General features: G+C 34.0%; 1 protein-coding gene across 5 annotated transcripts in view; it reads right to left on the reverse strand.

Moving 5' to 3' along the window:
* LOC144230101 (uncharacterized) overlaps positions 1–26763 on the reverse strand; it is a 272386-nt gene that overhangs the window by 157627 nt on the left and 87996 nt on the right. For 2 of the 5 annotated variants that reach the window (XM_077762302.1, XM_077762304.1), the window contains 2 exons: positions 24264–24361; positions 13703–13923 (listed from right to left, as the gene is read on the reverse strand). In XM_077762302.1, coding sequence (XP_077618428.1) covers positions 13808–13923; positions 24264–24361 — 214 coding nt within the window. In that variant the 3' untranslated portion in view covers positions 13703–13807. Of the gene's footprint in view, positions 1–13702; positions 13924–24263; positions 24362–26763 lie in introns of those variants that run through there. The other 3 variants (XM_077762307.1, XM_077762306.1, XM_077762303.1) reach the window with 2 other exon arrangements.

A 26763-nucleotide genomic window follows, 5' to 3' on the forward strand; every position in this document is an offset into this window, starting at 1 on the left:
TTCTTATTTGTATTATTTTAGGAAATGCCAACATAATAATTTGTTAACTGTTCACTTGCCCTAATCCAATCTTTGCAGGTAAATAAGCCATCCCATATACACCAAATACATTTAGGATGCTTCCCACGGATTCATTTTAAATAGGAATAGAAACCATGAATCAACACTATCTGATGTAGACTGCAGGGAAAAACATGATAAAGGTGAACAAATAGAAAAAGTAAACAAATAAATAAAGGTAAACAAATAGAACAAAATCTAAAGGAAGCAGAAAATCCTAGGAACATATGAGAGTTTAAATATCTTAAATTTTCACTCTTTACAAAGGATTAGTAAGAGAGTATATCTATAAAACAAGAACATACTCATATGAAAAATAAAAAGAAATAATTAAAAAGATGTCTTAAAGTTCATATATGTTAAAGAAACATAATATATATGCAAAATAGTGCTCTAATCAAAAGTGCAGATGAATGGTTTTAATAAAGTGAATACATCCCTTTAATGACATAATGATCAAACGATAGAATATTATGGGGTGCCTGAGTGGTTGTCAGGTAATCATCTGACTCTTGATTTTGGCTCAGGTCACAATCTCACTCACAGTTGATGAGTTTGAACCCAGTGAATCTCTGTGCTGACAGTGTGAAGCCTGCTTGGAATTCTCTCTCTCTCTCTCTCTCTCTCTCTCAAAAATAAATAAATAAACATATAAAGACAGAGAGAATATTATCAACAGTACAGCAACTCATGCCATCTCCCCTTCTAATATCTCTCTTCCCAGCAAATATTACCATGCCAATTAGTTCTCCCTATGATTTTTTAAATTTAAAATGTATTTGAACTGTATAAATTCCTATGATTGGCTTCCTTTCCTCAACATCTTTTGTGATTATTTCATATTATGTTGCCCAGTTACCGTTTTTTTCACTTTCATTGCTGAATAGTAATACATTGTATGAATATACAACAATTTATTAATTCTACTCATATTTGACTTGGTTTCAGTTTGGGGCTGGTATAAGTAGTGCTGCTATGGACATCATTAAGCTTGTCTTTAATTGTATATATACACACATTTCTGTTGCGTTTACACTTGGGAGAAAATTTGCTGCTTCCAAGAGTGTGCAAATGTTGAACTTAATAGATACTGCCAGATTGCTTCCCACAATGATTCTCATAACCTACAATCTCATCAGCAGTTGCTCCACATCTTTGTCAGCACTTGATGTCAGTCTTTTTATTTTTGCAATTCTAATGGGTATATGGTAATATTATACGAAGACCCTAATTTATATCTCCTTAATGACTAATGAATTTAAAATTAGTCAGTATGATTATTGGTCATTTTGATGGCCTCTTATAAAGTGTCCAGTCAGGTCATTTACTATTTTTCTTTTTGAACTTTCTCTTTTTCTTAGTGACTTGTAGGAGTTTTATCTATAAATATATAGGATATGAGTTCCTTGTCAGATATAAGTATGGAAAATATCTTCTCTCAATGGATGGCTTGAATTTTCAATCTTTCAATTATATTTTTTGTATTTTTTGTGAGTTCTTAAAAAGTCTTTACATATCCTAATGTCATCAATATATTTTCCATTGTTTTCTTGCAGAAACATTACAATTTTATTTCACATTTTGATCTGCAATACACTATCAAGTAGGGTCAATATTTTTTTCACATGAATATACAATTTTCAGCAATAATTATTGGTAAATGAAAACATATCCTTCTTCTAAAACACTCAATAATGCCTTGTCATAAATCAATGGCCATGTATGTATGGGTGTCTTTGTGGACCCTCAGTCCTGATTTATTGGTCTCCCGTTGTATTGGTATCACACTATATTATTATAGCTTAATGCTACGTATTAAAACCTGATACTATTAATACAGCAAGCTTGTTCTTCAAGATTGACTTGGCTATGCTGATTTTACATTTTTACAGCAAAATTTCCAAAATAGTTTTTTTTAATCAGTTGAGGGCTTGAAAGACAAAAGCAAGGAAATATGCTAGAATATAGAATTTAAAAATAAAGACCAAAAAGTGAAAAAAAAGAAGAGATATAGGATATCAAACCAGGTGTGTAAATTTCCCCAAATAAGAAGTTCCTTAAAAATAATAGAGAACGCAGAGACTGACTTACCCAACGCAGACTCATTTTTTAAGGAGTTCCTAAGGAGTCCCACCTCCATCTTAAAACCCACTCCACCTTTAATGCTATCAGTAAATGCCAGCACAACCATCACTTGGAATTACTATTCTAAATACCCGAGATTGCAAAACTTTTTTTTTATAATAGTTTATTGTCAAATTAGTTTCCACATAACACTCAGTGCTCATCCNGTTCTAAATACCCGAGATTGCAAAACTTTTTTTTTTATAATAGTTTATTGTCAAATTAGTTTCCACATAACACTCAGTGCTCATCCCCACAAGTNAACTTTTTAAAAGGCAGAGTGATAACACGTTCGCCTGCAGATTAAGGCAGAATGTATTTAACAAAATGGTATTGACTTGAAATTTAGATATATTTTTATTTAAAAACAAGCACTTTTACACTTTATAAAGTCAAGGTTTTCAAGGTTTATAATGTTTTACAAATGAATTTCACTTCATTTAAAAACTGTTTCTTGTAATGTATTAAAGCATTCTTCCAAATTATAAGCATAATATGAAAAAAAAAGGTTTTAAAGTATACATACAAAATATCCAGGAAAAACAATTAAACTCAGTGAGTGGACACTTTGCTCAAATTCAAATTACATTACTTTATGCAGTATAGTGAGCAAAGGTTATCTTTTTAGAATTTTTTTTATGGTTTGTGTCTTTCTATCTTCCTCTTAAAGGAAATCTCAAATAGCGTGGACATTTTTTGTTAAAATCTGTTTGAAGTTGAAACTAATTTTCACATAATTGTTTTAAAGAATTAATGAATCTGTGAAAACTTTCAACGTTCATTTTCAGTGTTCACAGTTAATACCATGAGGGTTTACTTTTGAATTATGCCCTTGTCAAGGAGTCTGGACTATTTGATTTGAGGTGTGATTATAACATATTTTTTCAATTAATGTGTACTAGTTTCATGGCATAACTCTGGCCAACGTTAATACTTCAACCTCATTAAGATATAATGTTATATAAGTAACTATTGTTAGCCCTAATATTAATTCTCTGTCCTCAAGTAATTGAACCTAATAGCAGTGGCACAGAAAGAATTACTAATTTAATTTAGGTCATTTCTCAGTGAACATTTTAAGCTAAGTATAATGTAAACTACCATGAATTGACCTAAGATAAGTACAAATAATGTACTTCTTAAAATAAGAAGTTATTCATTTAGAAAACATTGATAATATAGTTGTTTAGATTATAGAGGTGATTGTAAATATGCTTGTTCACAATTACTGACACTAACTCTATATTCGGCTTGCTTTAAGTAAGCAATCTTTGTGATAAGTAATTGTAATTCATGCTATTTGCTATAAACAATTAATGTAATAATTACAGAGATAGTATGGAGAAGAGAAGGAAGGAAGGAAGGAAGGAAGAAGAAGGAAGCAGGGATGGATACTCGAAGAGGCTTAATCCAGATTTTAAGAGATTTTTGCATTTTGGATAAAACATAACTGCATGATACATTTGGTATTAGAGTAGGAGAGTAGGCAGTCTGGGAAGGTATACATAAAAAGAGAAATTAATATTAATTACAAATGTATTGTATGTTAATTATCATGCCATTTATATGTATATATAACCTATCCCATTTAATATTCAGACAAATTCTAGAAGATATTTATTATTATTTTTATCTGATATTTAGAAAGATTGAAACACAAAGAATGAAGTAACTTGCTCAAAGTCACACAGAAAGTAATTGCCTTGTAGTGTGTATATGTTGGCAAAAAGCCAGTCCTGCATCTTTTTTACTTTTTTTTTTTTTTATCACTATAAACCAATTTTCTTCTGGAGACTATGGCCTCCCAGGTCCATTTCATCAGGTCTGTGGGCTTTAAATAGGACTGTCCCCCACGCCTCTCATTGGGGGTTGAATTGGGCATGGCCAATAGGAGAACATTTCACCCCCCAGGTCAAAGTTACTGGTTTATATATTGGCTCATGATTTAAGTCAAAAGAATTAGTCTAACTTTTATTTGATCCATCAAAAATATATGTACTTCCTAATCCTGGTGAACACAAAAGATATATGTATATTTATTACGATCTACTGAAAATGAAGCCAGAGAGATTGATGCCAATGATGAAGAGTAAGTCACCACAGAAAAAAAATCAATACAGTAAAACCTGGGATTGTGAGTAATTTCTTCTGTGAGTTTTCCATGAGACAAGCAAATATTTCTAATACATTTTAATTTAATAAACAAGCAATTCTTGCAATATGAATCGTACATGGTGGCTAATGTCACACGATCACAACTGAGCCAATGGCTCTTGAAATTCGCCTTGATATACAAGTGCTTTTGGATTACAAGTATGTTTCTGGAATTAACTATGCTTGCAAACCAAAGTTTTACTGTATTTAGATATCACATTTGAACTCCTAGATTGAGCTGTAGATAAAGTTTTACCACTAATCAATGTCTCCTCAATTTTTATTTTTTACATTCTTGTTTTAATTTCAATCAGATTTTATGTAAATCACAACTCAAAGAGTCCTCATTAATTGAGAGACAAAGTTAGGATTCAAACTTAATTCTCTACTATCTCCCTGTACATTTACTTATGATAAGCAGCTTTCATATATACTACATAAATCTATTGTAAATTGAATTAAAAGCTGATAAGCATTTCCAGTAAAAATGTTAAAATGTTTTCATTCAGTAAATACCACAGATAAAGGTCAGGGATTGTATTTCACAATAAATACAAATCATGGTTCATGTTTTATGCTATTTAAAAGGACATAAAAATCAAAAGGAATGAATTAATAATATGAATAGATCCATGATAATATGAAATATATAGTATGATAAAGATTAACTTTAGTTGCTAAGGAAAAAATAAAAACCAACTATAACAACCTAATTAGCAATATAATGGCTAATTGTTTTTGTATTTTGTTTTTTTAACCACCTGAAAATATCTGTTGGAATTAAGTGAAGTCTTTTTGGTTTATCACAGTTATTAATAATTATGAGTAAAAGCTAATGTGACTGGGGCACCTAGGTGGCTCAGCAAGTTAAGCATCTGACTCTTACTTTCAGCTCAGGTAATGATCTCATGGTTCCTGTGTTTGAGTTCCACATGGGGGCTCTGAGCTGGCAGCATGGAGCTTGCTTGGGATTTTCTGCCTCCTGTCTCCTTCTCTTTCTCTACCTTTCTCTCTCTCTCTCTCTCTCTCTCTCAAAAATAAATAAATAAGCTTTAAAAAAAAGTTAGACTAAATATCATATTAATCATACAGAATTGCATCTTAGTCCATGAGAAAACATTTATTAAATATAATATTCATTCTATCATTGTTATGTGTATGGTTTAAAATACTGGCTTTAAAATGTATAAATCTGGTTTACCAGACAAAATAAATTTGCATGATTGAACAGAAAACACTTCAAGATAATCTGTAATACATAGCATTATATGTGGATTTACACTCTGCACAACCATATTAGACAGCTTGTTAACATATGCATATACAATTGCTAGATTGCATATTAATCTACCAAAGCCTAAAATATTTTGGGCATCCTGCTTCTCCTGGTATGAGCGTCCATCCAAATTTCAAAAAAAATTCAGTACATAATTACTAGCATCAACTCTTAAAAGAGGTCTAGACCATCTTTCCAGAAAAACAGAAATTACAAACCAGGGATAGAGCAAACAACTGCTTATCAAAACAAAAACTGATATATAACAAGGCTTTTTGTGTCTCAGGCATAATAAGATCAAAAGTAATTGAACAAAGAGGAGCCACAAAGGTATAGACCAGAGATGTTTGTAGTTACGAATATATTGTATCTGAGCTGTTCAGAACTCAGGGTTGACAGATGAAGAAAAAAGTAATCCAAATCAATTCACTGTGTAAGTGCCCGTGTTTAGAAGGAACTCAAGAGACCTAGGGAATGACACCAAAGGGGAGAAATCACCTCTTGACAAAGGCATTTAGGAGTGCCACTTCCCAATGACAACTAAAGCAATATGGACTTCAGCTTTCCTATAGAAGAAACTAAAAATTGTGGAGTCTGCCTGAGGTTCATTGATAGATATTAGAAGGTCTCTAGTCCATCTAAAATTATATCCCAAAGATGATGCACGTGTGTGTACATTTTCCTAGGCCAAAACTGATAGGTATTTCTTAAACTATTCTTTAAAGGGTTTATGACCACCAACGAATTTCAGCATCACTAAATCAAAGCCTAGTTCCAAACCCAAATTGGTAATGAAGAGAGAGCTACTGATTACCTGAATAGCTAACATGTGCTTTGTTCTAGAGAAAGAATGCAATAGACTTTGTACCTATTGCTGTTTACTGAGATATTATTGAGATACTCTGTAGCAAGAATTCCAAATGAAACAAAACAAAAATTATAGAATTATTTTATCAGATGGCAATAATTTAAGATATTACATCAGATATTAATACACAGAAGATGAATATTTTATTTTTTAATATTGGATGTTTATCTGTATTACTCATGTTATTGAAGGTATAGACATTTTTTTTTCTGAAATTGCCAAAGCCTTGGCTATATGTATTTCCATAAAACCAATACCAGACTTAACCTCTGCCAGGCCCTCAGTCAAATGCTTTGTTCTCAGACCATCCTGGAGCCCACTTCTGTAAATTCTTCAGGTTGACAATAATACATCCTTCATCTTAATACAGAAATAGGAAAATGTTCTCATTTTCATTTGCAGGTCTTCACTATGTAATCTACCATCTCTTACCACATCTTCTGTAATAAACAAAATACTCTCTACCTCTGTTCCAACTTCTTTACTCCCAGTGGGATAACTCTCTTTCTCCTACCTCTATTGTGCTGCTATTGAAGTTGCAGCAAAATCCTTATCCTGGAGAAATTCTGCATTATTTACTGGCCCTATTTGGCATCATTGACTCATCTAATTTCCCAGTTCATTTGATTAAAGACCTTATAGGAATAATGAAACCCTAGCAATGAAAAGTTGCCTACTAGGAAAGAAGAATGAGTACTTAACATAAATTTGTGGAAGGAAGGGAAGTAGGAAGAAAGAAGGAAATATTTGTGAAAAATAAATGAAATTACACGAGACTAAAAATGAAATACTTTCATGGTATTCTATTAGTATAATCCTTTCATCTGTGTTATTCTTGTGAAAAATTCTTCATCTGTGATAAAAGAAGCAGAAAGATTAGAAGAATAAAATTATAACAGAACACCATGAAAGTTTCAGCCTCCTGTATATAGTATATAGTTCATTTTATTTTCACAAATATTAATTCATTTGTTTATTCAACAAATTTATAGTGTACTTACTATGTGCAAACACTGTTCTGTTTATGAGAAATAAAACAGTAAAGTTAGAGTTCTAGCCTCATGCTGCTTAGAATCTAGAAAACACAGAAAAAATAGACGTGTAAAATGTTTACAATTCAGTTTCTGGTAATAAACTGGAAAAGGGTTTTTTAAATGACAGGGTCGCCTGGGTGGCTCAGTCGGTTAAGCATCCGACTTAGGCTCAAGTCATGATCACACCATTTGTGGGTTCAAGCTCTGCATCAGGCTCTGTGCTGACAGCTCAGAGACTGGAGCCTGCTTCAGATTCTGTGTCTCCCTCTCTCTCTCTGACCCTTCAATGCTCATGCTGTCTCTATCTCTCTCTCAGAAATAAATAAAAACATTTAAAAATTTTTTAAATGACAAGGCATAGCAGAAGGGGCTATTTTTTCAACTTTTTTTTTTAATTCCAGTTAGTTAACATACAGCATAACATTAGTTTCAGGTGTAGAATCTAATCATTCATCACTTCCATATAGCTCATCACAAGTGTACTCCTTAACTCCATTACCCATTTAACCCCACCCATCTCCCTGCTGGTAATCATCAGTTTGTTCTCTGTAGTTAAGGGTCTAGTTTCTGGTTTCCCTCTCTCTTTTCCTCCATATATTCATTTGTTTTGGGTCTTAAATTCCACATATGACTGAAATCATATGGTATTTGTCTTTTTCTGACTGACTTATTTCGCTTAGCATAATACTCTCTAGCTCCATGCATGTCATTGCAAATGGCAAGATTTCATTCTTTTTGATGGCTGAGTAATATTCCATTATGCATATCTGTATCTATTTATACCTATCATCTATATCTATCTATCTACCACATCTTTATCCATTCATCAGTTGATTGACATTTGTGCTCTCTGTAATTTGGCTATTGTTGATGATGTTGCTACAAACATTGGTGTGCATGTATCCCTTTCAATCAGTATTTTTGTATCCTTTGGGTAAATACCTAGCAGTGAAATTGCTGGATCATAGGGTAGTTTTATCTTTACCTGTTTGAGAAAACTCCATACTGTTATCCAGAGTGGCTGTACCAGTTTGTAGTCAGGAGGGGCAATTTTTTAAGTTTATTTATTTTAAGAGCAAGAGAGAGAGAGAGAGGAGGGGCGGAGGGGCAGAGAGAGGAGAGAGAGGATCCCAAATAGTTTCAGCGCTGCCCAGTGCTGCAGGGCTGAAACTCATGAACCATAAGATCATGACCTGAGCCAAAACCAAGAGTCAGATGCTTAACCAACTGAGCTACCCAGGCTCCCCGAGAGTGGCTATTTTTACTGGCATGGTCAAGGAATACTTCATTTATGAGGCAAAATCTGAAGGAAGTAAAGAAGTGCATCTTGTAAGGGTCTGGAAGTAAATAATTTCAACTAATGAGAAAGTTAGAGTCAAGGCCCTAAGGCAGGAATTATCTCTGCCTATGCAGGGATTAACTACTATTCTAGTCATTATTCACATTTGTTACCAAAAATGAAAGTGAGACTCAGAAATTTTATGGTCTTGCTCAAGACCACACATTTTGTTAATAAGATACCTAGAACCATAGCCACGATTGGTGACTGGTCACTCACACCTCACAAATGTGTTACCACTTACCCATAATCAGCCTTAAATGCTGCATGAGTCAGAGAAAGTAATGACGATGTTTTCTTCTAATAAAAAGGCTTCCTGTTGAGAATTTGTGCATGAAACTGTCAAGGACATAAAATGGATAAATACAGATTAGGGATATACTCTCTCTCCAGGATCACCTAAAGACAAAGAGGTTAATTTTATTCATCTTTGTATCTTCAACTATTAATATAATGCCTAATGCAAAGTAATTAATATAAATCATGATTACATTTCACTCTGAGATTTGGTGTTTGGGGTCCTGTGTTCAAGACTACATCATTTCATAACTATATGCCTTTGGCAAACCACATAATTATTCTAAGCCTTATTTCCTTCCTTTTTATAAAAGGGAGTATAAAACCTTATACTGGTGGTATACTAATTAAATGATATGTGAAAAGTCTTCATTAAATATTATATTAAGCATACTATATAACTACATATAGTTATATATATACATATATAGTTATTTGTTATATTGCTATATGTATTTTTTCATTAGAAACTTCAGTGAAATTTTACAGTACTACTAATAGGACATAATGACTTACTGTGGGAAATAAATGTTTTAATGATATCATCCTTACAAATAAAATTTAACATATAAAAATGAGCATTTTAAGTATATTAAAAATAAGGATATTTTAAAAGTATTAGGGCAATTGGTTACTTGAAAATATCTTTATTCTATATCATTCCCCAAAATAAATTGCAGCTAGTTGAAAAAAAGCTATTGAATATTTAAATAAAAAACAAACACATATAATAGATGTCTTAGAAGAAAATATCTGAATATATATTTTTCCCATAATTACATAAATAGCAAGCAGTAAAACCACAAATATTTATGTCATTGTGGGGAAAATCTTCCTAAAAACACAAACAAATACATAATTGCAAAGGCAAGACCTTATAACACTTTACCATTTATTTACAATCCTGTCACGGTGACAGTATTTTTGCACCTTACTCCATTTGACACATACTTTTATCCCCATAAAAAAGTATCAGTTGTGTTTTAGACAGTCAAAAGTAATTTTTATTTACTCATTTATCTTTTCCAAGGGTTTTCTTCCTTTCCTGAATTTTCTTACTTCTGTGTACCTCTTAGATTTAAGTATGAAACAGAAAACATCTTATTTTAGTGGTTGGCTTAAAACAACTGTTTTATTCGGCTCAAGTTTCTGTGGATCAGCCTGTGAACTGGTTCGGCTGACAGCTAAGTTTTCTTACACTTCTGCGGTCAGTTAGCAGGTGAACTGATTCCAGACTGATCTAGAAGGGCCTGTCTCACATCAGGGAGTTGTTGGCTCATTAGTCTAGGATACGTCGCAGTTGGAAAGACACAGCTGAGACTCGATTCTGTGTGATATTTCATCCTCCAGAAGGTTGTCCAGCCATTTTTCACAAGCTTGTTTCAGAATTCCAAAGATGGCAAGAGAGCGATTCATAGCCCTTTTCAAGCCTCTGTGTCATTAGCCAAAAGAAGTGTACATATATATTAGTTTGTCAGGGCTGCTGTAACCAAGCACCACAGACTGGATGGCTTAAACATGGAAGTTTATTCTCTGACAGTCTGGAGGCGAAGTTGGAATACAAAATCAGGGTGTGGACAGGGTTACTTCTTTTTTTGAGGGCTGTGAGGGAAGGCTCTGTTCCAGGGCTCTCCCTGGGCTTATAAAAACTATCTTCTCCCTGTGTCTCTTCACATTGTCTTCCCTCTACCCATGTCTCTGGGTCCAAATTTCCCTTTTATTGAACGGCCTATTAGATTAGGACCCATACTTATAACCTCACTTTAGTTTGATTGCCTATAAAAAGACTGTCTCCAAATACGGTCACATTTGAAGGTACTGGTAGTTAGGAGTTTGATATATAAATTTGGAAGGGTACATAAGTCAATTCCTAACAACCTGGAAAATAGATGCAATTTGGGGTACAATCGACTCAAATCTTGATGGGAGCATCTGCAATGACAAAATGCAAGGAGGTGAAGGGAACGAGAGGTGCATGTTTTGGCCACTTTTACAATCTACAGCAATCCAAGACCATCTTATTTTTTCCTGGAAAACCTGTTTTAGTGTTTCTTTTAGTGAGAGACTATTACCACAAATCCCATTCCCCCTTTTGGTTGTTTTTTGTTTGTTTGTTTGTTTTCTGAAAATATCTTTATTTTGCTTTATCTTTGAAGTATGTTTTCAGTAAGCATATAATTCTAGTCGGTCAGTTCTTTTAGCACTTTAAGATGTCATTGTGCTGTCTGGCTTCCATGGTTTCAGATGAAAAGTTTGCTTTTAATTTCATTATTGTTCCTTGAAGGTAATGAGTGTTTTATTTAACAATGATTTTATAATTTGGGCTTTGGCTTTGATTTTTGATAAACTTACATGTGAAAAATGTACAGAATGTGGAATATCACTATGACTTAGTTCTAGCTAGATATCTTGTTTTGTGGAAACTGACATATTTTGGGATTTTTCTTATTGTCAGGCAATCCCAAAGAAGGAATCTCAAATGAAAGTCTGGATTGCTTACCAGGTGTCCTAAACTTGCGTAGTCCTGAGGTCTCAGCTCTTGTCTCTCCAGCCAAATTAATCTCTTGCACTTTTTGCTTAACTTTTTATCCTTTAATTAACTGTGCTCTGTTTAGATTCCCAGTAACTTGCCCTGGGCACATGCAGTTAAAAATCAGCAAATGCCTCAAAGGGAAATTGCAGGAAAACTATGAAGCTAACTTTTCAATACTTTTCTTTTCCCCAAGATTTTGACTTTTCATAGCATGGTTGCCTTGGCAGGCTTAGGCTCTAATTTTTATCTACATAGTCCTCAGAGACTGCCTCAGGCTCTAGGATGCGGCTTTCTGCTTGGCATTTATGTCTATTATCAAGAGTAAGCAAAAGCTCCAAGAGGAAATGTAGATCTCATCTCAATATGTTTCCTTCTCTGCAGAAATTGCGCCTATCAAGATCTCGCTATCTTGAGTGCTCTCTCATGTCTGCAAACAATTTTTTAAAGTTTTTTAAAATCTAGTTTTTACAGTTGCTGTCATTAAGACAGTTAGTCTGATATAATCTATTTTGTCATAGTCAGAAGCAGAAGTTTCCATGATAAAATTTAAAGGCCAGTCAACATTTGGGCATGCATGTGTACACATACTCACACACACGCACACCACATGACTTAGTTATGGACCTTATGATGTCAAGAATAGACTTCTAGGCAAATTAGCTCAAGTTTAGATGGATACATGGGACTCTTAAGGAACCTAATTACTAAATGTACACTGTACCGCTGAGAATGTTATATCAAAGTCATCCATTTCTGGGGTGCCTGAGTGGCTCAACCAGTTTAGCCTGTCTCACTCTTGATTTCAGCTCAAGTCATGATCTCATGGTTCATGGGTTTGAGCCCAGCAACAGGCTCTGTGCTGACAGTGTGAAGCCTGTCTGTGATCCTTCTTCTCTGCCTCTCTGCCCTTCCCTGCTCATTCTCTCTCTCTCTCAAAATAAAAACTTAAAAAAAATCATCCATTTCTGAGTTTGAATGGTCAATTTTTAAAGGTTTGTGGTTATTATTATTTTTTCTTTGCTGTTTCTGTGACTTTGCTTCATTATATCATGTTTTAATGCCAGCCATCCAATTTCTAATTACTTATTAATCTGGCCAAAAGTTGGAGCAAACCTCAAGTCTATTGACTTTTACCTTCAAGGCTTATTTCCAATTGGATGACTTGAGTTTTATACCTATTTTTTAAAAGAGATCATTCCAATGTTGCCAAATATTGAAAAAAATGCATGCTCATAAACCTTATTTCATCAGAGCTGCTATACAGTAAAACCTTGGTTTGCGAGCATAATTTGTTCTGGAAACATGCTTGTAATCCAAAGCACTTGTATATCAAAGTGAATTTCCACATAAGAAATTAGGGAAACTCAGATGATTCATTCCACCACACAAAAATATTCATTTTAAAATTGTTACAATATTGTAATATAATATAAAATAAAAAGAAAATATAAAATATAAAGAAAAATAAACAAATTAATCTGCACTTACCTATGGAAAGCTTCATGGCTGGTGTGAGGGAGATAAGAGAGAGGAGGGTTATTGGATAGGATGACTTTCAACTATCACTAATGGTTGTTGACTACAGTACAGTATTTATAAATTCTTGTCATATACTGTATTTAATGTAACAGCAAAAAGGCAGCACAAGAAAAGGTCTATATCTGCAGGCAGCCTGACCTAGAATGAAGCAAAGCATTCCTAAGCTTACTCTTGTATGGAAAAGCAAAGGACTGTCCATACATTCTTTGAAGTGGCGAAAAATACACTGGTGTCAATTGTGGGCACCTTCCAACGTTCTGAAAAATCATTGATTTCTGCGAAACACCTCTGCCTGAGACCAAGCATTTAAGTATAGGAGATAATCACCCACAATCCCACAGTGAGAGATAGAGAAGACTCATTGGCCCAACTGTGATCATGTGATGTTCTGTGTCACATACTGCTCATACTGCAAGACATCGTTCATCAAGTTAACATTTATTAGAAATGTTTGCTTATCTTGTGGAACAGCCACAGAACAAGTTACTCACAATCCAAGCTTTTACTGTACTCTTTATTATCTCCTTGTTTTTATGGATGAATTATTTATACTCCTGACCAATGACTAGTCTCTTCATCTCTCTCACTTATTTGAGGACAATACTTGAGCAGTTGTCTCTTTCTCTTCTACATCATCAATTTTCTCTCTCCATTGGATCATTCTCATTGAGATATAAACCCCAAAATGTTTTCTCTCATCTAAAGAATAAATAAATTAACACATGGGAAAAAATTAAAACACCTCTTTTCTTATATTTTTCTCTTTAGATACTGCTTCCATTTATCAAGTGGTCTTTACAAAAATACTTCTTGAAAGCATTGTCTATACATATGTTTTCCTATTTTCTCTAGAATACACCTCATTTAGCATTTGCCATCTCCAGTTCACTGAAACTGCTCATGTAGGAGCCCTCAGTGATGAACTCCAATGACTAATAAATGCAGTGATCATATAATTTGTCTTATCAGCAGCATTTAATCATTTCTCTTTGGAACACTTTATCACTTTCTTTCAGGATATTTTATTCACTGGCTTCACTCCTACCATCACCTTGGTCTTTCTTTCTTAGTCTTTTTGCCTGTTCTTCCTCAATTCTCCATTCTAGAACCATCAGGATAGACTAGAGCTCAATCACTGGGATGCTTTACCCTTTCTATCCCCATTCTCTATATGTTATTACCCAGAATCACAGCTTCTAATCTGCATTCTTAAGATTTCCAGCTTATACCTCTCCACTAATTCCCAGACTTGTATATTTATTTGTTGACCCACATTTCTACTTAAATGTCTAGTAAGCATCTCAAATATAACAAGTCCAAAGTCTGCTTTTTATTTCTCCTTCCAAATCCCAGAGGTGATGGTATTTAAAGAGTAGCCTTTGAGAGATAATTAGGTTTAGATGAGATCATAAGGATAAGGCCCCATGATGGGATTAGTGTCTTATAAGAAGTAAAGCTCACTCTCTCTATGCATGCATTAAAGAAAGGCCATGTAAATACAGAGGAAGGTAGCCGTCTACAAGCCAGTAAAAAGACTTTCACCAGAACCTGATGATGCTGATACTCTGACCTCAGAATTTGCAGAACTGTGAGAAAATATCTGCTGTTTAAGACATCCAGCTTATGATATTTTGTTCTAGAGGTTGAAAGTCTGAGATCAGGATGTCAACATGGTTAGATTCTGGTGAGACTCTCTTTCTGGCTTGCAGACAGCTGTCTTCTTCTCTTTGTGCACTCACACCGCCTTTGTTCATTGTGTATACACTCTCTTCCTCTTCTTATCAGTCCACCAGTCCTATCAGATTATGACTCCATCCTAATGATTTCATTTAAGCTTAATTACTTCCAAAAAGTCTTTTCTCCACATACAGCCACATTAAGAATCAGAGCTTTGAATTTGAGGGGAAGACACAATTAAGTCTATAGCAATCCTATAAGGTAGGTGTACATAAATCTTATTTATCTGATGATTTTCTTCTCCTAGAATGTAAGATCCAGGATGTCCTAGATGTTTGTCTGTTTCATTAACTGCTATATTCTCATTGCTAAAAAAGAGTATGGGACATAATGAAAGTTCAAATATATATATGCAACTATAAACTCATACCAAATCCCCAGAGGACAGTTTTAACATACATCCAAAGAACAAAATGACCATATTCTCATTTTGGTAATTTCAATGTTAGGAAGTGAAACTAATGAAATAAATATTTGATTGTATCCAGCATTGTTTATGAGAACCAAGTTTGAAAACAACCTGATAGCCACATCTAGTGGATTAGCTCAATAAATTATGACAATATATGGTAGAATACTATATATTAATTCAAAAGATCCTGCTGGAGGTACCTAGGTGACTCAGTTGGCTAAGCATCCGATTCTTGAATTCGGCTCAAGTCATGATCTCACAGTTCATTTCGTGAGATTAAGCTTAGTGTCAGGCTCTGTGCTGACAGTGTAGAGCCTCCTGAGGATTGTCTCTCCTCTCTCTCTCTCCCCCTCTCCCGCTATGCATGCATGCATACACATGCACTTCTATCTCTCTCTATCTCTCTCAGAATAAATAAATGAACATTTAAAAATAAATAAAACATCAGGGGTGCCTGGGTGGCTTAGTCGGTTAAGCGTCCGACTTTCACTTAGGTCATGATCTCACAGTTCATGGGTTCGAGCCCCGCGTCGGGCTCTGTGCTGACTGCCAGCTCAGAGCCTGGAGCCTGTTTCAGTCTGTGACTCCCTCTCTCTCTGACCCTCCCCTCCTCACGCTGTGTCTCTCTCTCTCTCCTAGAAATAAATAAAAACATTTAAAAAAAATAAATCTTTAAAAAAATAAATAAATAAATAAATAAAAATAAATAAAACATCAATAAAGGATCAGCCTGAAGAATAATGTTACAGAAAAAATGTTTGTAATATACTTTTACGTGAAAAAAGTTATCAAAAGCACAAAAATATCTCCTTATTCATATGTATATAAAAATGATAGAGAAGTACTCCAATCTGTAAAGAGTGGCTTTCTCATGTTTGCTATAATTAGCAAAACTTATTTTTAGGCAAGGGCTTTTTTATCTTCTCCAAAATTTTCATATATTAGTGGTGCAATCATAAAATACATTAAATAATTTGAGAATCAAACTATAAATTATGAGAAGGAAAAAGAAATGATCATTAAGCTTACTATGGGAAACACATCTACACTAAATTTGAAAGGCAAGAGATTTAGTGGATAAAAGCTTAAAACTTACTTCATGAATGAGAAAATCTAAGAACATGTTGTAGAAAACATACATTGGACTCAAATAAGCCATTATGCTTATTATGTTTATTTCTGAATTATTTAGAACTGTGAAAGCTCTCAATTTGAGGGAAGATTCCAAAATAAAGAAAATAATTATACAAAATATAGACAAGAACAAAAGCAAATGAAGAAGCATTATACTTTGGGGATGACTAAAGTTTATACAAACATTTAAAGGTACAGATGTTATAGTTTGGGCACTTGGACAGAAACAGACTGCCAACATTCTGGGTCAGCCTGACACGAACTCTTGCTAGAATCAGTTTATACAGATATTTCATTCTCTTTCTCTTCTATGTGTGAGCTGAATAGCAAATCAGCTGAAAAATTCCATGACAAAATAAAAGAAGACCTGAGTAAATGAAATGGATGTCATGTCCTTGGAGGAAAAGACTCAAAACTGTAAAAATGCCAATTCTTTACAAATTAATACATAAATTTAATGAAAATCCATCCAAAATCTCTTTTTGATTTGTTTGCTTTTTTGTGTTTGTGGTTGTTTTATAACTTGATGTACTGATTCTAAATTTCATCTCCAAGATTAAATGTGTGAAGTAGCCAAGAAAATAATGAGAAAAAAAGAATAATAATAGAGAGAGACTTGCACCATAAATCTTTATTAATGGAAAGTATAGTACTGATGGAAGAATAAGCAAATAGATCAATGCAAAGCATGGAGAATATGTGTGTATGAGAATGTACTATGTAATAAAGGTGACATTTCAAATCAATAAGGAAAGGTTTGATTATTCATGAAACGGCTACCTGTTTGGAAACAAGGTATGTTTTCTATATTATATTACACACAAAAATCAATTTCAGTGATATTATATATGGAAATAAACTATAAAGTACTAAAGTATAGTATTTTTCTAATTTTGAGATAAGAAAGCATATCTAAACCTTTCATAAAATGCAAATAAAAGTGAGTGTATAAATAAGGCTGGTAATATTTTAAAATATTTATATGAAACTCCATAAACAAACTAAATAGACTAAGAATTTATTTGAACTATTTCAAGGCAACTTATAGCTGGTAATTAGCACAGCAATATTAATCTCAATTGTACAATAGTTTTGAGAAAGCTACCTACTGGAATGTGCAAAGAACTTTGAAACTTGTGACAGCCTTTCTAGTGAACACTGTGGTGTGGTGTGTCTCTCAGGAAAAGAAGTCCTACCAGGAGATGACCCCCTTTAGGACAAACTCTGTTGGAGAAACCTTTGGTCCAGACTCCTTCTCTTCCTTTGGGCACTTTGCATCTATAACTAGTTAATGCTCTGATATAAAGGCTTGGTCCCTTACCCCGACTCCAGACAACTCTGAAAGGCATCTCACCTTCAGAGATTGATATTAATTTGCCTGAGATCACTTTGAGAATGTGTCATAACCCAGCTTCTCCCTTTAATTAATACCCCTCTCCTGCCCCACAGGGGAATTTCCTGGACACCAGTCTGTCTCCAAATCATATTTCTGGAGAAGCCGATCTGCAATTCATTAACTCCAAATAGAAAATAAGTAATCCAGCTACAGAAAAATTTATACAGGTTTATAGAGGGATTGCTTATGATAAGAAAATGTTGAAAATATTTAAATACAGAGGTTATAGATATATACAGTTGACCCTTGAACAACAGGTTTGAACTTATACACAGTGTTTTTTAATAAATACAGTACAGTATTGTAATTGTTATTTTCTCTTCCTTATTATTTTCTTAATAGTATTTTCTTTTCTATAATTTAATTTATTCTAAGAATATAGTGCATAATGCATAAAATGTACATAATATGTCTTAATTGACAGTTTACAATATTGGTTAGTCTTCTAGTCAATAGTAGACTATTAGCAGTCAAAGTTTGAGGGTCAAAAGCTATACACAGATTTTTGACTGAGTAAGGGATCAGTACTCCCAACTCCCTTGTTGTTCAAGGGTATGGTATGGTCAACCTTACATATGTGTGCATATGTCATTGAACCAGTATATATTACATCTATTGTATAGCAATTAATATTTGCTTGTAAAAATTTGTGATGACACAGAAAATGTTTCTATCTCAATGTTAATTGAAAAAAGTAAGTAATAATTGTGTTGAGTGGTTCCTATTATGTAAATACAGGCATGAGAATAAAGATAAATAAATATACAGTGATATTTTTCTTTTATATTTTTAAATTTTCCTTATTTTCAGACATTTTATATAATAATTGGGAGAATACTTTCCTTTTTTTATAAATCTCTAGGTGATGACTAAGAAAGATCATTGTAATCCCCTTCAATAAAAAAAAGAATTTAAAACTCAGTATGAATTTGAAGCTTATTAAAATCATGTGGCAGTTCACATAAAAGTTAGGAAAAAAACTTAAGTTGTTGACTTCAAATCCAATATTCTTTGACTTCAGCAAGCCTTGATGTTCAAGGTTATATAGTAATCATGATAGATTCTTTCTTTTCTTTTTTTTGTTCTTACTTTTCTTATTTTAGGGAGAGAGCACACGCAAGCAGGGAAGAGGAGCAAAGGGAGGAGAGACAAAATCTCAAGCAGGCTCCATATTAGTGTGGAGCTCCACTGGGGGCTCTATCCCATGGCCCTGGGACCATGACTTGAGCCTAAATCAAGAGTCGGTCACTCAACTGACTGAGCTACCCAGGCATTCCAATCATCATTCAGTCTTTTTTTTTCTTTTACAGTTTATTGCCAAGTTGGTTTCCATATAACACTCAGTGCTCATCCCCTCAAGTGCCCTCCTCCATGCCCATCCATGATACATTCTTAAGTTATAATATAAATGCCAATAAACTTCAAATGGTATAGTCAACATAGACATAGTCTTAATTGAATGACACACACTACTAAGATTTAAAATTTAACAAAAATATTACATAGAGTTAAAGATGTATCTTAAATGTATTGTCCTTGGGGCACCTGGGTGGCTCAGTTGGTTAAGCATATGACTTCAGCTCAGGTCATGATCTTGGGGTTCATAAGTTCAAGCTCTGCATCGGGCTCCCACTGAGTGCAGAGGCTGCTTGGAATTCTCTCTCTCTCCCTCTTTCTCTTTGCCCCTCTCTGCTTGTGCTCTCTCTCTCTCAAAATAAATAAATAAACTGATAAATTAATAAATAAATATATTGTCCTTCAATGCAGAATATTAAGGTCTGATCATGTTTAATCCAGAGCGCATTGTGCAGTGGAATAGCATACAGTAGATTCTAAAAGATTCTCATTTGAAAGCAAACTATAACCCTGAGAAACTTAATATTTTGACTTTTTATTTTGAAATGATTTTAGGCTTAAAAAGTATTACAAAAAATTGTAAGGAGATTTCCCATATTCCCTTCTCCTAGCTCATCCTATATTAATATGTTACATAACCATAATAAAGTTATCAATACTAAGAAATTAACATCATTGCAATGCTATTAACAAAACTATAGACTTTATTCAGATTTCCACTAGTTTTTCACTGACATCATTTTTTCTGTTCACAAATCGAATTTGGTTCCCATGTTGCATTTCCTTGTTTTGTCTTTTTACTCTCCTCCAGGATGTGAAAGATTGTAAGACTTTCCTTGTTTTCCATCTTCTAGGACTCCTAGCACTTTCAAAGAGCTTTGGTCAGCTATTTCGTAGAATGCTCCCCAGTTTGGGTTTTTCTGATGTTTTCTTGAGGTTATGGATTTGGAGAAAGAGCACCACATCAATGAAGTGCCTCATGCTTGATGTTTTTCTACTTCCCTTGTTCCTTCTAAATTCCATAATTGGAAATCTTCTTCAAGGAAGAGTTGTCCCTTCACCATTAAATAGTTTGTTTTTGTCATTAGCTTAGACATAGAAATAAATATTTATTTCATTTTTTGGTTACAATTCATCATTATCATTATATTTTTGCTTGTCAGATCATTCCAGCTTTGGGCACTGGGGCTCTTTCAGACACTCTTTCCAAGTGTCTTTGGACACTCGGCTCCTGTGTCTTTTCAACACATCCCATTCTTTCTCTTATTGAAACTTCCTTACTTTCTAGGACTACACAATGTTCCAGAAATAACTTATATTTTCTTTGTGTCACCCCTAGAATCCACCACTTTTCTAAGAAGACCTGGTTCTTTTTATTGGAGAATGTGATTTAGAAATCAACCTCAGGGCACTACATTCACTCATGAAGACTGGAATGTCACTGTGTGTAGGTGTACTCAGAAGACAGAGCTAGGAAATATATGTATGCCTACTAACCTGTGTATACACACACACACATTTTTTTCCCATAGTGATACCTCTGGTCCACTTGAGGACCACAGGTTTTATTTCTATTCCCTCTATGTCAAGCAATGTTCCTTATCCATAATATATTTGCTTATGTATTCAAGTATAGATATCAAGTATTTCAAAAATTTTAATGCATACTCTTGTGAGAAGTAACTTTATGAATAGAGTTTGTGTACATTTGTTTTTGTTTCTAGCTTACAGCCTCCAATGAAAATGTTGTTTTCTAAAGTTATTTAGGCCAGGGGTGCCTGGGTGGCTCAGTCAGTTGAGGATCTGACTTTGGGGGCCGTCATGATCTCACAGTTCATGGTTTTGAGCCCTGTGTCAGGCTCTGTGCTTACTGCTCAGAGCCTGCTTCAGATTCTGTGTCTCCCTCTCTCTCTTGCTCCTCCCCTGCTCGTGCTCTGTCTCTCTCTCTCTCAAAAATAAATAAGCATCCAAAAATTTTTTTTAATTACGTTATTTAGGCCAGATCCTCTCTTTCCCACCCCCACAATTGGTTATGTCCTTCATTTGAAATAAAGTTCAATTCATTTGTCACAGTCTACATTCCATCTTGCATTTCCTCTATATGTTGGTAGATGTTTCTATTTGCATATAGTAAAACTCACTCATTTTTTGTACAGTTCTATGGGTTTGACAAGTTCATAGAGTTGCATATTTGCCAACCCCAATACAAAACAGCTATATCACCCCCAAAATTACCCTGTGCTCTTCCTACCTCATGTTCTGGAAATCAATAATTCATCCCTTTAATTTTGCCTTTTCTGAAGTGTCATATGAATGAAATCATCATAAAATCTAAAGCCTTGAAGTCATTCTTCTTTCATAAAACAACGGACTGTTGTTTTATGTTGCTAAGTAGCATTCCACTTTATGGTGGTACCATTAGTATATTAACCTGTATAACACATCAGGGTTCTTTCCAGTTTTTAGTGATTATCCATAAAGCTGCTCCAAACATTTGTGCACAAGTTTTTGCATGGAGATAATTTTTGAATTCATCTTGGGAAACAATAGGGAGTAAGACTGCTAAATCATACAGTAAGGCATAGTCAAAGTATTTTGTAAGACATAGCCAACTTATTTTCTCAGAGTGGCTGTACATCCCCACCATCAATGTATGAAAGTTCCAGTTGTTGTTTACATTCACTGGTTCATGGTATTGTCAGATATGGGTTTTTTTCTGTTTGTTGTTGTTGTCATTGTTGTTGTAATACCTTTGTAGTAATATCTCATTCTGGTTTTAATTTGAATTTTTCTGATGACTAATGATATTGTGCATCTTTTCAAATTCTCATATATCATCTGTATAGCATCTTTGGTAGTGTCTTCTCAGATTCTTGGCCAAGTTTTTATTGTGTTTATTTTCTTATTGTTTATTGTCTTATTGCTTTAAGAGTTATTTATATGGTCTAGATAAAAATCCTTACACATACGTGATTTTCAAATATCTTCTCTCACTATGGCCTGTCTTTACATTCTGATAAAAGTGTCTTTCATAGACCAATTTTATTTAATTTGAATATAATGCAATTTACTTTTTTTGGTTGTTATGGATTTTTCTTTGACTATCATGTCTAAAAGCATTTGTCAAACCCAAAGTCAAATGAATGTCAATCCATTTGAAGTTAATATTTTGGAAAGCATAAGGCATGTTTAAAGGATTTTGTTCTGTTTTGCATATGGATGTCCATTGTGTCATCACCATGTGTTGAAAAGATTATCCCTGCTCAGAGCAGAAATCTTGTATCCCTTGCCAACATTCATGAACTTTGGTAGGCTAACTTACTAGCCTACACAGAGGGTAGAACCTCAAACCCTTCATCATTTTTGACCACAAAGAGTTTTTCTGTCTTAAAATAGTAATGTCTTTCCTTGTGCTTGGCCTTCACTAGATGCGATTGAGTTAATCTAATTAAGGAACTGAATGGGTTTTAAGTTTGCTGTTGCTATGTTAGTTTCAGTATACTACAGACTTTAAATTCTTTAGGGATTGTTTTGTTTAGTATAGGAGTTGATTTGCCGAAATTTTCTCCCAATATCCGTTCCACTCTGAACTTTAGGGCTTTCCTTTGTGTTACACCTCAAAGATGTTCTGTTTCTTGTAAATAATTGTTCATTGATTCAACACTTCTTAACCCTGTGGTGCAGGTAGACCAGTATATGTTATTTTGATTATGTGTAAATATTAAGAAGACACTCTATCTCTGAGTCTCCAGGATATGATTTCCTCAATGCCCCACCCCTTCCCAGTGCAGTTTTGAGTTCAGCATTCATTTCCCATGGGTAGAGGGTTCACTGCCTGTTCCTTTCCCTCAGGTGTAATAATGGATTTTCACCAGTGTCTAAGGGTAACAACTTGTCCTTATCCAATAGATCAAAGATCTTTTTCCTTAGAGGAAATAAGGAAGAAAGTCTCAGAGTTCCTTCCTGTTCCTATATTGGCTTCAGTTCTCTTTTCCTGTGTTCTCTTCTTTTCTTCTCCTTCCTCACATTGCAATTTCTCTAGTCTTTCCTCAGCTTTTTGTGAGTACTAGGTGGAGTCTGTGCATCCCTGGCAAACTTGGCATGCAAATATTTGGCAATCATCCTGCCTTTTTTTTTTTTTTTTTAATAAGGGTCCAGGAACAGTTTGTCCAATTAAGCAAGTGGTTTGTTTTTGTCTCACACCTGCAAATGGTCTCTTCTTAGAATTTGTGCCCTTCAACCTCCATACTCAGATAGGTTCAAAAAGAAGTTGGGAATCTCCTGTTTGGTTTTTTTGTTGTTGTTGTTGTAAACAATGATACTCTATCTCTGAGCCTAAACTGAGAGTCAGTCCTTTTTTTGAAATTCAGTTTCAAAAAGCAACTATCTAGAAGTCTGTAACCCTTTTTACTTTGAAAGACTCTCAATAATAATTTGGAATTACAAATTATAATAATTCTCCTTAATAATTCAATGATTAGGTGGGTCTGTGTGGATTCACTTGAATGCATAAAGACAAGAGTCCTAAAGACTAGTTGGAACATCAAAGCCTTCAGCAACTTACTGAATATTTCTGTGCCTCTGTGACTGAATTTGAAAAGTAATAATAACAAATTTTCCATTTAGCTCTAGCAGTATGGTAAGGAGTTAAGAACTAAAAGTGTTTTGATATCCCCAAAAGGTAATAAAAAAAAAGTTCATAAACAAAATAATTGTTTTTCTTTCTGATTGCTAACTGAATTGACCTGACAGCTTGATTTAGTATAAATAATAACAAGACTACCTAACCTAGAACAGCAAATCTGAGGACAAAGAACAGAGTGTATCTAACAAATTACATTAAGTAGCGTTTTAAAAGTTAAATCACTAAAATTATTTCTGACCCTTAAAATACATTTACATTTGAAAAATAAGATAGAGATTCAAAAATTATGAGGGAGGGGTTCTGAATATGGAATATAAATTGTAATTAAAATTAAGCAACAGAAATATCTGGGGCATTACCTGAGCTTTCAAACTCTCCATGCAGAATGCCATGAGAAACCACCAAAATTTCCTTTCCTTTAACACCTTGCATGCTAACTCGACAGACCCCTCTCCTACTAGGATAGAAATCACCAATTAATGACAGTTATAAGATAAAGTCGGACATTCAAAGTTATAAAGAGGCTGACTAAACAACAAATTTGAAAATTGTTTGGCAGCAAAGGATAAGAGGGCTTAAGGAGTCATTATAAGAGAGACTTAAGGATAAGTAGGAGGCTAATGATAATTACAATTTAATCCTGTATAATAATGCAAAGGTTAGAAGTCGTACACAGTAACTTGCAGTATATTATTTTAATGTTTCATTACTGTGATGGAGAGGATCTGACATGCAGATTGATTTGATGCAGGTCACCCCATCAGCTCTTCTATCTAAGTGGATAAATCTCTCATTGGGCACTTATGGCTGTAGATTGTCTGACTCTGAACTATTATATCGAGAAAAACTGTCCTGTACCAGATGTGTTTCATTCTACTTATTACTGTGACCTAGAACTACTTTGATCTTACAAAACTTTAACTTTGATGATTAAAACTTATATGAAACAAGGAACATTTATATAGAATAAATTCTAAAGCTCTAGATACTCATATCCCTAACATAGATCTAGTAAAAAGAGTTATTTTTATAAAAAACATGAAAACTGATTTGTTCTCTATAACTGAGGTAATGGAATACGTTATGAATTCAGACTAATGACCTTAAATTGTTTTGTGACTTTGAAGAATTTCTTTTGAAAAAGACATATTTAATATAACAAATATTTTTATCACTGTTTTTTACCTGTGAAATAAACTCTCAATTCTGATATTCGAGATGTGTGAAGACTCTGGGCCAAGTGTTTTTCCCAGGTCAATTTCACCTGATTTTCTTAAGTAAAAGTATACTGCAGAAAATCTAAGTACTAACTATTCCTTAGAATTCTACTCAGCTTTCCTTTTTATCTTATAATTTATAAGGTAAACTATATGGATAAATTAATGATCTAAGAGCAATAATATGCTTAAAATGAAATACAGCAGTCCCTGCCTTATTTTCTTACCTATCGAATTGACCACAACCTACATTCTTCTGATGTTTATCAACATATTTTTATACTACTCTTTTGATTTCTTGATCCTAAGTAGCATCCAATGTATTTATGTTTTAGAAGTTGAGAATTTAACTCTTTTATATCTCTGCCTCATTCTTACCTTCCCAATAGAGTTAAGTCACATTTTTTGGTTAAATTATTGCTTAATGTTTAACTGTTTAGTTACCCTAAGATATTGCTTACTTCTATGCCATATATAGCAAAATGATTACCTTTGTTTTTCTATGTTTTATGTGTTTAATCAACCAAGTAAAACTGAATCACTTGCCATCTTCATTTTTGCTACTCTTGCCACAATCCTTTTCTACTTTATTTGAATGTTATCAGTGAAAAAGCTCAGAATAGTTTCTCCTTTCTCTGAAAGCTACAAAGCATTCCCTATTCTTTCAATATGTCCTTAATTTGGCTTAAAGTAAGTGACATTTATTAATCATCATTTATTGAATGTCTATTTTTATTTTTTTAATTTTAATTTTTATGTCTTTATTATTTTCTTTTGAGAGAGAGAGAGACAGAGCATGAGCAGGGAAGGGACAGAGAGAGAGGGAGACACAGAATCTGAAGGAGGTTCCAGGCTCTGAGCTGTCAGCACAGAACCTGACATGGGGCTCGAACCCACGGACTGTGAGATCATCACCTGAGCCTAAGTCGGATGCTTAACCGACTGAACCACCCAGGCACCCCTGAATGTCTATTTTTATTAGACAAATTTGAAGCAAGGTTCATGCATTTACTGTGACAATTTCTCTAGTCCTTTATATAGATTATTAATTTACTAATTCAAAATTTTGCCTTTGAGTGTATCTGGTTTTACATGATCAGCACTTCTAATGTTACAAGTACCTCTGGCTGCTTTCAACATTTTTAGGATATAAGAAATCATTAACAAAATATCATCATAACCTCTAAAAAGCTACAAATATATTCAAATCATTCAAGAGATTGTTAAACAACTTAAACACAGATAGTTGAATAAAAAGGAACATTTAGGAATGTTGAAGAAAGTAAAATAGTTTTTGAACGTTTAATACAGAACACACATAATTTAATTCAAGTTGTGTTACTTTGAGCTTCTATAACAAAATATCATAGACTGAGTGGCTTATAAACAACAGAGATTTATTTCTCACAGTTTTGTTTCCCAAAGGTCCCACCTCCTAATGCTATTAACACTGGAGTCAGGTTTCAACATACAAATCTGAGGTGGGAGGTGGGGATACTATTCACTTCAGAGTTGTTAATGGAGAACTGACATGGTGGCGTCCTGTCAATCACACTCCCAGACTGCTACGACAACCTGAGCTCCCTGGAGCTGCACCAGCAGACCCCATCTCCCTAGTTCTCCTAACTCCGCTAGGCAGCTC

This window comes from Crocuta crocuta, unplaced genomic scaffold (genome assembly GCF_008692635.1).
Source record: "Crocuta crocuta isolate KB4526 unplaced genomic scaffold, BGI_CrCroc_1.0 scaffold83, whole genome shotgun sequence".
In the NCBI taxonomy this organism is placed as follows: Eukaryota; Metazoa; Chordata; class Mammalia; order Carnivora; family Hyaenidae; genus Crocuta; species Crocuta crocuta.